This window comes from Esox lucius, chromosome 7, assembly GCF_011004845.1.
Source record: "Esox lucius isolate fEsoLuc1 chromosome 7, fEsoLuc1.pri, whole genome shotgun sequence".
In the NCBI taxonomy this organism is placed as follows: domain Eukaryota; kingdom Metazoa; phylum Chordata; class Actinopteri; order Esociformes; family Esocidae; genus Esox; species Esox lucius.
Window position 1 is genome coordinate 15,163,874 of NC_047575.1, and position 11,085 is coordinate 15,174,958.

The window sequence follows — 11,085 nt, forward strand, 5'->3', positions numbered from 1 at the left end:
TGTGCATGTATGTAGGTGGGTGTGTGTGTGAAGGATAAACACATACGTGCTTGGGGGAACGTCAGCATAGGTGGTGTGTATGCGAGTGCCTGTGCATATGTATGAGAAACACAACTGACAATAGTGGTGAACAGTGGGAGGGAACGACTCAGAGAGGGAGACTCAGAGAGCAAAGGTTTGTGGGGGTTGGTGCTGCAAATAGAAGGTGCTGACTGTTGTAACTGGAGCAGGGGCTTGAATATGATTATTGAATGAGAGTGTCACACTACAGCCAGTATGAGTAAAGGAAGTTTCCTTGACCCCTACAGCTAAGCAAAGACGAAATGTATGATTCTGAAACATATTATTCCAAGATGATCGCAGGGCGTACGTACTGAATCCAGGCAGAATTAGAGAGGGACAGAACCAGCCGAAAGGGAAGAGAGACTGGGAGAGAGAAAATAAAAAGCTGGGTGTTCAAGATAATCTCCCCTCCTCCGTAATCACAGGAAGCTGGTGTGGTTGTCATGGCAACTGTTTCCTAGGTGCCGGTAGTTCCCGGCAACCAGCCCACTCCCATCAATCATTTGCAGCAGACTGCGGGGTGGAGGATCTACCTCAGTGCTGTCATCATGGAGATCATCTGTTCACGGTTCACTGTGCGCTGTGGGCAGTCGTTAAGATAAGAAAATCACCAGGAGAGAGGTGTTTTTCTGCCTCCCGCCTCCTTCATCTTAACCTCTCCCTCAGTGTAATACTCAATCTCCTTGATTTAGCACGGAGTGAGAAACTGGGTCATCCTCATTGTCCGATGATATAAGTACCGTATCGACAGTGATAGCTCCAATTCTGGGAAGACATTGACTAATGGAAGCATAAATCTTAAAGCTTTATTCACATCCGCTACAAGCAGGACATTTATGCAACAGAAACAACATCCAAACTGATTTTGAATACAAAATGTCAGCAGAGCCATTCTCTCCCACACACCTTTTAACTCTCATCAGCCAAACAAGGTTTTGGGTTGTGTCCCACCTCACTCACCATTACATACAAAGCCCTCCTGGAAGGCAGGCAGATACAGTAAACTGGAAAACCAAAAACGAACAATTTAAATGAAATAGGCAGTGTTGCTATTCTATAGAGAGAGACACACCTGCATGATACTGAAAACAAGCAGCACTAATACTCTCATGTCCCATCAAGTGTAGAGACACAGTATATATAAAAAGAATGCATTATTTTTTTTTTTAAAACAACACAAAGTACAAAGTAGTTATGCTTATACATGTTTAAAACCTTCCACTGGTTTTTACAGAACATCTGTCAAAGTAGAGCTTGAGGTCACAGGTTTCAGAACCAGCTATCCCAGCCACAGGCTGCTTAAAAGATTCCCTCCAAATGCCCAGGGTCAAAGGTCATCCAGCTGGCATCTTATCTCTGGCAATAATCATGACTTGAATCAGGATTAAGCACCATTATCTAACGCACCTTGGGTCACATGTACTGGTGGAATGCGTGAGACCCAGAAAGATCCCATGCGGACTGCATTTAGTTTGATGTTCCCTGCAACACGAATACAGAACAAACTCGCCTTCATAGCAGGCTTAGGCCTCCTCCCTACAGGCAGAGGGGACACACACACACACACACACACACACACACACACGGACACACAGGTACCATCGTCAGTGAGGGGAATGGAAGAGATTAGAAACTTTGAACTTGAGTTGAGCTGCAGTGTTCTCCCATGTTACCACTGTGTATTATAGAGATATACATACAGTAGTGTTCAGGTTGAGTATTTCATGTCCAAGAGATTGGATGAATCTTGAGTGTAGGGTCATTCACCAGTGTCTAAAGAACAGTATGGTATCAGCACCGTCTCAAAGTGCCTCTCTTTCTGGGGCCTTTCCCTCCATGTTGGGAAGCTGCACAGAGCTGTCAGTGCCAGCTTCTCCTTTTTAATTGACACACTACCTAATCTTAACTTCTGGAAGAGCTCCTTTTTATGTCATAACACTTTGATACATCAAAAATGTTATGTTGGCTACAATTTGAGCAGTGGAGCACCATTCAAATGTCCTAAAATAATGTAGAAGGTCTCTCTGTACACTGTAAACCATGTGAATGATGTATTGCGTGACAATATCATACAACAGGTTACACAATGCATAAGTCAAATAAATGAAGCGTTAAGAATTGTTAGATCAAAAATATCCATTAAAAGTCATAAAACATTGTAAAATGTCAAAACACGATCAAAGTATTGTATTGCACCGTGCCAAACATACAATACATTTGAATATACAACAATAAGCTTCCTCTTTTTAATTTAATGTAGTAACATTTCTCATTAAAATACATGATTTGTCCTTCTAAGCCTCCTGTCATACACTGATTTCTCCTGTAGCTGATTCTCTGGGGCTTGGCCACAGTGCAGGGACACTGGGAATGTGGGATGGGGTAATCAGAACCTGGCAGAGGCCTCTGCAAGTAAGTTGGACATACAGAATGCTAAGTTGTTTAAAAGTGAACCTCTTCAGTGCAACGGGTATTCTAGGTTGACCCTCGTATATTGCTACGTATTGTTCAGGCAGGAACTAAACACTGGTGTTTCTGTCCTGAGTTTTCCCTCTGAGATAATTCTCCTGCTTAACGTGGACTGTGGTGTGTGCTTTATCTCGTTATGGTGAGCAGGACATATTTCTCATCAAAATGAACTAAATATAGAGCAACTGTCAAATGTGCTCATGAATATTTGAACCGTGAGCATATATTAACTCTGCCTGCAAAGTAAAGTGAAGCAACATGAAATACTTCTTCTCGTCTACCTGGCTTATTAGATGACAGGTACTAACTCTTGATGTGTTTTAGAAATACCAAATCAACATGCACATTCCATACCATGTCTTAGGAAATCAATAATGCTGTACTATATGTTGTTGTTCAAAGTCATTAAGAAAATTCAACACATTCAAAACAATGGCAAGACCTGGGAAGCCAAATGGTATTAGTGTTATCACAAAAAAAAAAGTTCTTACCTATGCACAATACAGATTCACAGATGATCAAAGATAGTTATTTCTCTGGAGAACTGGGTTATGGAAGGCATTGGCAACATTCATATCTGATACTGTACTGTTCATTTATTTTTTATTGTGACCTCTCGCGCTCACACATCCCAATAATGTATTATGACATCACCATCAGGAACCCTCACAAGGACACCATAGAACATCCCATCTGAATCATGTGTTTCCTGGAGGGGTTTGGTAGGATTGCATAAAGACATCAGTTGAAATGTACCTCTGAAAGACCAAATGTTTGAAGTTCCTTTCCTCTTTATGATATGTTCTAAATACAAGTACCTGTTGATGTAGCCATGCAGATTCATGCTTGATGGTTAGATGATAAAGGTAGTCTACAGTTGCTGAGGTGTATTTGGGCAGAGGGTTTGAGGAGCTGCCCCTGGAGGTAACTTTTTCATCCCATTATTTGAAGGACGGGTGTTTGTGTCACTTGTATCTTGTTCGATCGATCTGCAGCCACATAGACCCCCAGATTGAGGACATCACGGCAAGTCACTGCTAGCCCTGGAATCCTGTCAGGAGATGGAAAACACAGTTAGCCAACAGGAGCTACATAGAGAGGGATCAGTATGACTGCAAGTCTATAGGGAGTCACAACCCATGTTAAGGTAGTTTAACTGGGGCCTGACTGGTTGCTGCCACCATCAGTCAAACATGGTCGCATATTAGATATTAAGTTGCTAACTTTTTGGGCCATAAACAATGTTCATGCCTCTGGATTATGCAGGGAGGTGTGCATAGTGAGTTTAATCAAATTAGCAATATGGGCTACTTGTCCAATCACACTCGTTCACCCTCACAGAAATAAGACATCAGGGCAAATTACAGAATAGACATGTCATGTGCATCTAGGCCAGATTACAAAGCAAGCAAGTAAAATTTAAATAAAATAAATTATAGTAATTGGGAAACATAAAGGGAAACATGCACATCACAGTATGGGGGAGGGGGCAGGCTGGATGTGAACTAGTTCAAGTGCTGTTTTTCTAGGGGGGTGGGTTCCTTGTACTGGGCCAGGGATAGAAAGTGGCTGCTGGGCTGGGCTAAACTATGCCAGTATGTGGGAGACAGAGGGACAGGAAGCCGAGGTGCAGAACCAGGACAATGCATACCTTAATCCTCCCTCTCTTTATCTGTGCTAGTGTTGCCCAACACACCACATCCACCGCTGTCATTACTGCTTTGACCTGGCAGCCACTTTGGGCCTAATCTCAGCTGTCAGTGAGTGATTGGTTTCCTGCTTTAGAGAGATTTCCCAATCTAATATTCATGGCTCACAGATGCATCACAATGAAGGTCAATGGGAAGGAGAGAGTGCAGTGTTTCAGGGGAGGGCACAGAAGAAGAATAGAGAAGAGAGAGAGAGACTAGGAATGAATCCTCCTCTCTCTATGTCCTCTCTTATCAATGTCTGTCTGCTCTTAGCTGACATTTTAGGATCCATGGACCGTTTAAAAAAAGGACACTTGAGATAAAAGTGACATTAAGAGCGTGTGTCATCAGAGCAGAACAGAATTGCATCAAAAGACAGACCAAGAAACAGAATTCTAGTTTGAGCTACACCAACCACAGTGTTCCTAAAACATGTAACCAGCAACCAGCATACCTCCAGCTGAAGAATGGACTTCCTTTCATTTTGAGTACTTAAGAATGGAAAAAGAGACAGGTTCAATGGTCAGAGTCCAAAACACAGACACACACATTTAAACACACACACACACACACACACACACACACACACACACACACACACACACACACACACACATTTCATCACACACACACACACACATTAAAACACACGCTCTAGTGAGCTAAAATTTAAATGGCAATTTGGTTCATTCAGACAAGGTCCATCTTTTTTGGGCTTACATCCTTGGGGGAAAAAAATGCACAAAGACGGACACGAATGTCATTAGAACAAACACAAAGTCATATATGTTTATTTTGCACTGACTTTACCATGATCCATTCTTCTCCTATGAGGTAGTAACACAAATCCAAGTCTAAATAGACCTTAGAGAGTAGTAGTGCCTCAGACAAAGGCAGACATCCATTCTTAGAAATCCATTTTTTTTATATTAAAATTGCATGGCCTGCAAGCAAAGAATAAAAGGAAGTGGCAGTAACATGAATAGAGAATTAGCATTGTTCGGTGATTTAACCAAGCAAATGGACCATCCCCAGTATTTGCAGTGAATGACTGCAGGGTAAATTAAAAGCAAATACATCGTCCGTTAATGTCTGCACAACTCTTACACAGTAATAACCCACCTGTTTTCATTCCCCACGGGACAAAGGACAGAAGGAAAAGCTTAAGGAACTGTGTTTCCAGACATCTACGATACATGACCTGGAATGACTTTGTGAAACAGTTTTCCTTCCAAAACATTGCAATGAAGTAGTACTTTTAAAAGCAGATTTTCGGTGTTGGAATAGTGCATTTATACACCAACAACAGAATGGTTTGGGTGTCTCCCAGTCATAGGAGGATATACGTTAGTAGACTGGTGATTGGCCTGCCCATCCTCCTCAGGGGCCTGACATCATAATGTACTCTATATACTGAGTTCAACCACTGGCCAGAGACTGACAGTGGACTTGTTGGTTCTGCTTAGCCCAGGACACTGAATTAAGATAGAATTATTGACACTAGCCATACTGGTTAGACAGCCTAGTGCTATTGGTCATGTCTTCACATTACTTAATGAACACTAGATTGAAAGGCCTGCCTTTTTAGGACATAGGCTGGGTTTATTTTTGGAATGGTTGTTGAAACAGCCAGAGGGGTTTGTATTTCTGCATTTTAATCTCAGATATATGCGGAGATGCGGACAACATTATCAGGTTGATTAAATCAGAGCAGCGTGTGAAAAATGTGAAGGGAGGTAGATTGATCAGCAGATAAGAAAAGGTAGTGGGGGATGAGCTGCTACAAGGCTACTGTACATACAGGGAGATTGAGCAGTAGATAAGAAAAAGTAGTGGGGGATGAGCTGCTACAAGGCTAATGTACGCACAGGGTGATTGAGCAGTAGATAAGAAAAGGTAGGGGGGGATGAGCTGCTACAAGGCTAATGTACGCACAGGGAGATTGAGCAGTAGATAAGAAAAGGTAGGGGGGGATGAGCTGCTACAAGGCTAATGTACGCACAGGGAGATTGAGCAGTAGATAAGAAAAGGTAGGGGGGGATGAGCTGCTACAAGGTTACTGTATATACAGAGCATTTAGAGAATACATACGTGTGCAGTCACACATGCACAGAAAATTCCAGACATTTAGTGAATAATCATTCTCTAAAGATCCAAAAAAAGACCACACTGCAGCCAGTCTGTACTTTAAATGGTCTTTCTGAGATTCAAGTTTGTATACAAGAGGTCTGCTTTTCGACATGTTGTTTTTCTCCAATTCAGGCTTTCTTCACAAAGATGAGAATAGGAAGAGTTAACAACATTGTTTGCATAGGAGTAAACAGAATATAAACGTTGGAAAGTGTGATGTACACCAGACAGGTATTCTAAAACTAAAACCTATAGACATCCCTTAAACTCCTTAGAAACAAGGGTTTATTTAACAAACCAACCGCCAGCGTCCTTTAAGGGGAGTTGTTCCAGACAGTACTGTACTACTGTCTGTTGATTAGGATGAATCAATTAACTTGTCACTAAACACAGCAGGCAGAGAACTTTCCTAGGACCCAAAGGGCTCTACACGCTCTTCCTGTCCGGGGTATGACATTGGAAAACATGTCAGTCAGCCTGCAAGATCCACAGTGGAAGGTCATCCAGTAGAAACATGCACATGTCTAGGCTGTATGTTACGAATGTCATTTTTTAATGTATTATTATTAGGCCCTGTTTCTACATTGTTCTAATGCCCCCATTGTTCATGCAGTCAGTGACAGCATGATAGGCTCAATAAAGAAAGGCCACTGATTTTATAAATCTATACCTGGTTGATATTTGATTACTTGAAGAAAGGTAGATGGTGTTAAGGTGGTATAAGAAGAAAAACTGCTCCTGGCCTCCATCTCAGAGGTTGGCATACCTGTAAAGTGGAAGCTCTGGAGTCGCTGGTCTCTGTCGGCCCTGTGCTTCTGGGTATGCTTGACACAAAGTAGCCTGTTCCCTTGGGTATTACAGGCTGTCTGACCACCACCTTGCCTTTTCTGGTCTCTGCTAGAAACAGACTGTACCAGTAGGCATCACTGGAGATGAGGGTGGAATCGGCTATAGTGGAGCTCCTCTGGCTGATCACGCTGTTTCTGCTAATCACACTGTTCCTGTTCAGACTATTCAAATTCATATTCAAAGCAGGAGGCATCTTATTCGGCTTGGGTGTCTGACACTTCAGCACAATGACCACCAATATAGTGATCAACAGGAGAAAAGACACTGAGCCCAGGCCGATGACCAAATACAGATTCAAGTCTGTGAAAAAGTCATATTCCAAAGGCACCTCAGTTGTCTCCGAGAACGGCGCCACCATGCGTTCTATCGTTGATATCTTTATGGTGACGGTGGCAGAAAGTGCAGGGTCCCCATTGTCTTTGGCGACAACAACCAGTCTCTGTTGGCGGGGGTCTCTGTAGCTGAACATTCTCGAGGTCCGGATCTCCCCATTGTACTGGTCTAGGCTGAACAGGGAGGAGTCACTGACCTGCAGAAGCTGATAGGTGACCCGCGAGTTCTGTAAAGAGTCAGCGTCAATGGCAATCACCTTGACAACCAGGAACCCTTTATCAATGGACCTGGGGATCACCTCCTCAATGACCGAACCCTGTGCTCGCCAAGGTGACACTATGAGTGGAGTGTTGTCATTCTGGTCAAGGATTATGATGTGAACTGTCACATTGCTGCTGAGCGGAGGAATCCCTGAATCTCTGGCCTCTATGTGGAAAAGGAACTCCTTCTCCCTTTCAAAGTCAAAGGTCTTCAGGGCGTAAAGGTTGCCGTTTTCTGGATTAATGGAAAAAAGCATGGACATTGAAGTGTTGAGGATTTCCTTCTCCATAATGAAATAAACCAGATACTGGTTCTCGTGGAGGTCAGGGTCAAACGCACTGAGTGATGTTAACAGTGCACCAGGAACGTTGTTTTCCAAAACATGGATTGTGTAGAATGACTGGGGGAATATTGGTGAATTATCGTTGACATCCAATATCTCCAGGGTAATTGTCTCATTGTCAGATAAGCAAGGTGTTCCCTTGTCTGTGACTATGAAAGTGATGTCATATCTTGGGATTTTCTCACGGTCCAGTGGTTCTGACACAAGCAGAGCAATGTAATCTGTTGAAGACTTGTTGAGAACAAAGGGTAGTGATGCTTGTTTGTTTAAAGTTAGTTCAACTTCACCATTGACCCCAGAGTCCCGGTCGCTTATACTAATCACTGCTAGTAATGTCCCTATGGCAACATCTTCTTTTACAGTGCTTTTAAAAGATTTTATGGTAACCTCTGGATGGTTGTCATTCAGATCAGTAATAAAAATCATTATTTTACAATCCCCAGATAACGAATTAGATCCTTGGTCTCTTGCCTGAATATATATATCGAAACTGTGACTCTCCTCAAAATCAATCACATCCTTCACCCTTACTTCACCTGTATTCGAATTTAGAGAGAACTTTTCTTGAGTCTTCTCAGATGTATATAACGTGTATGAATATATAATATCTGCGTTGGTGCCCTCGTCCAAGTCCGTGGCGTTCAACGTCATTACTAGGGTTCCAATAGGGGAGTTCTCAGTTACATTAATAGCATATACCGGCTGGTTAAAAAGGGGGGCGTTGTCATTGATATCCAGAACTCTAACGATGATACTGGCAGTGCCAGAGCGCGCAGGGACACCGCCGTCTACAGCAGTGAGTATTAAATTATGAAGAGCTTGTTCCTCCCGGTCTAAATTTCTATTGAGAACCAAATCAACATATTTAGAGCCATCGCTTCCCGTCTGTATGTCAATTGTAAAAGACTTGCTTGTGCTCAAATAGTAAGTCTTAATAGAATTCGCACCAACATCTGCATCCACAGCATTTGTCAAAGAGAATCTCTCTCCTGGAGCGGTAGATTCGGAAATGTCCAAATGCATGGTCTCCCTACGAAATACAGGCGCATTGTCATTTATGTCCATGATTTCAAGCTCAATGTTAAAAATACGAATGGGATTTTCAAATATGACATCCATTTTAAGAAAACAAGACGTTGTCTTGCTCGAGCATATGTATTCCCTGTCTATTTTTTCTAGTATGAACAGCTCCCCCGTTTCTTTGTTAATGTCCAGATATTTCTTACTATGGATGATGTCAAGCTTTGCCTTGCGTGTTACCAGAGCGCGAACGTCGAGTCCCAAATCTGTTGCAAGGTTTGCAACCACGGAACCTTCCTGCATTTCCTCCGGAATAGAGTAGCGGCTGATGGACAAAGCAAGTCCCCACATCGCGCTGAATACAAAGAGAACCGTGACGCACATTCTCGATACAGTTGCACTGGATACCGCCATTATTGCAAAAGAAAATGTGATAAAATATGACAATACTTGCAATCCGTTGAAGCCGAGTACCTTTGCACCTACGAGCTATTGCATATGTGAGAAACACCCGGTAGCCTTCTGCACTAGGGAATTCATACGGAGTCTCCACGCGGTACAACTGGGGTGCGTTGCTCTCCCAGTCGCGATGACGCCAGCTGTGTAGTCGTCATTGGGATTTATAAAGGGAAAGTGAAATAGCGTGTGCTATGTGAAATAGTTTTGATTTTATATAAATAAAATTGAATGTTTGCATATTTACGGACATGTTTTTTTTTAAAGGTTGTTTCAATAAGCCAGGTGAACCAAAAAAATGTGTGAAGTCCTAATGGATGCCTGATTAAAAAGTTGAGGCATACATTTATAGTTACTTTTGTTTCAATAAGAACAAACGAATGTCTTTGTTTTTTTTTTCTCTTTGGTTACGTGTCCCTGGATTTTGCTTTCGATTTCTTGGGAGTTTTTCACACACATTTCACGGTAGGCGGGTTTAAGAGAGGGAATGCATCTGCATTGGTCAACCAGATTGGGCAACAATCAGCAGCTCCAGTTCGTTTACACTGTAGGCTTGTTACATTAAGTGGACATGCTATTGTGTATTGAACTTAATTTGGGTTTCTGCGAGAAAGAAATATACACCCAATCGTGCTTTCTGATACAAATTGTTAGTTGTTTATTTGTTACTCTATGCATACTATGAAGTTGCTTTATCAAATTCCATATATAAGACGTGTTGATTGTATTCACTGAATAATCATCTCGTGCACCTTTGTTAGATATCTAGCAGGCTAAGATGAAGCTGGCTAGAAAGCTGATACGTACAAATGACAGCGTGTTATAATTTAGCTAGTTAACTGTGGAACAGAACTAACACAAAATCATAATGTAAACTTAGCTACGCAGTATGGCCAGTATGTGTTAATTTAAGTTATACCATATTAAGAGGCACAGCAGACAACATTCGCAAATTAAATCTGGTAAAACAGCTTACAAAACATGGGCATATATTGAGTCTTGAAATAACAGTGCTTTATTAGTTGATTATTATTTTAAAAGGGTACAATGGAAGTGGAAACCTAAAACAGAGGGTCAATGTAAAACTAATACTGTTTCTCTGTTCACATGAACAGTATGCCGCAATTTGTAGTCCTTTTGAGTAGTTGACTTGTCACAACACAGGGACAGATGTCCATTTGCTGTCCATCAAAACGAGTCCACACTTTGACAGGGTGATGAATCAGGACACAACTCATAATCCTAAACCAAAGCATTCATACAATCCCTCTCCAAGGTGTCACACTGCTATATTATGGTGCTGGGGGATATGAGGAATGCACTTTCTAACATTTCTCAGTCTCCTCCAGTTTTACATTTTAGGAGATGAAGTCCTGGTCCACACATGCGGAGTACCTGGTTTGGGGGGCCCGTTGCTGTCCCTGTCCTTGTCCACCTGGTCATACTTTTGACCTAGTCTATAATCAAATA

At 42.1% G+C, this 11,085-nt stretch overlaps 1 protein-coding gene across 4 annotated transcripts; it reads right to left on the reverse strand.

Annotated features, from left to right (window-relative positions):
- Window positions 1–849: 849 nt before the first annotated feature.
- LOC105029252 (protocadherin alpha-C2) lies at window positions 850–9,870 on the reverse strand. Of its 4 annotated transcripts, none has more exons than XR_829466.5 (3): window positions 7,120–9,870; window positions 3,351–3,583; window positions 850–3,241 (listed from the first exon to the last, which is right to left on the reverse strand). XR_829466.5 is itself a non-coding variant. In XM_010902512.5 (3 exons), the coding sequence occupies exons 1-2, from the start codon at window positions 9,571–9,573 to the stop codon at window positions 4,703–4,705; spliced, it is 2,466 nt and encodes an 821-aa protein (XP_010900814.1). In that variant the 5' UTR covers window positions 9,574–9,870; the 3' UTR covers window positions 850–3,583; window positions 4,678–4,702. The 4 variants fall into 4 exon arrangements, 2 of the variants coding, with proteins under 2 accessions (XP_010900814.1, XP_010900813.1); XM_010902512.5 differs by adding an exon at window positions 4,678–4,714 and having other exon boundaries at window positions 850–3,583; XR_004575906.1 differs by lacking the exon at window positions 7,120–9,870 and adding an exon at window positions 4,639–4,693 and having other exon boundaries at window positions 850–3,583.
- Between the last annotated feature and the right edge of the window lie 1,215 nt (window positions 9,871–11,085).

Coding starts and splice junctions, on each gene's coding strand:
- LOC105029252 (XM_010902511.5), bottom strand. CDS start 9,573: ATGGCGGTATCCAGTGCAACTGTATCGAGAATGTGCGTCACGGTTCTC. Junction 3,584..7,119: donor CCAGAGCTTCCACTTTACAG/GTATGCCAACCT, acceptor ATCTCCTGACAG/GATTCCAGGGCTAGCAGTGA.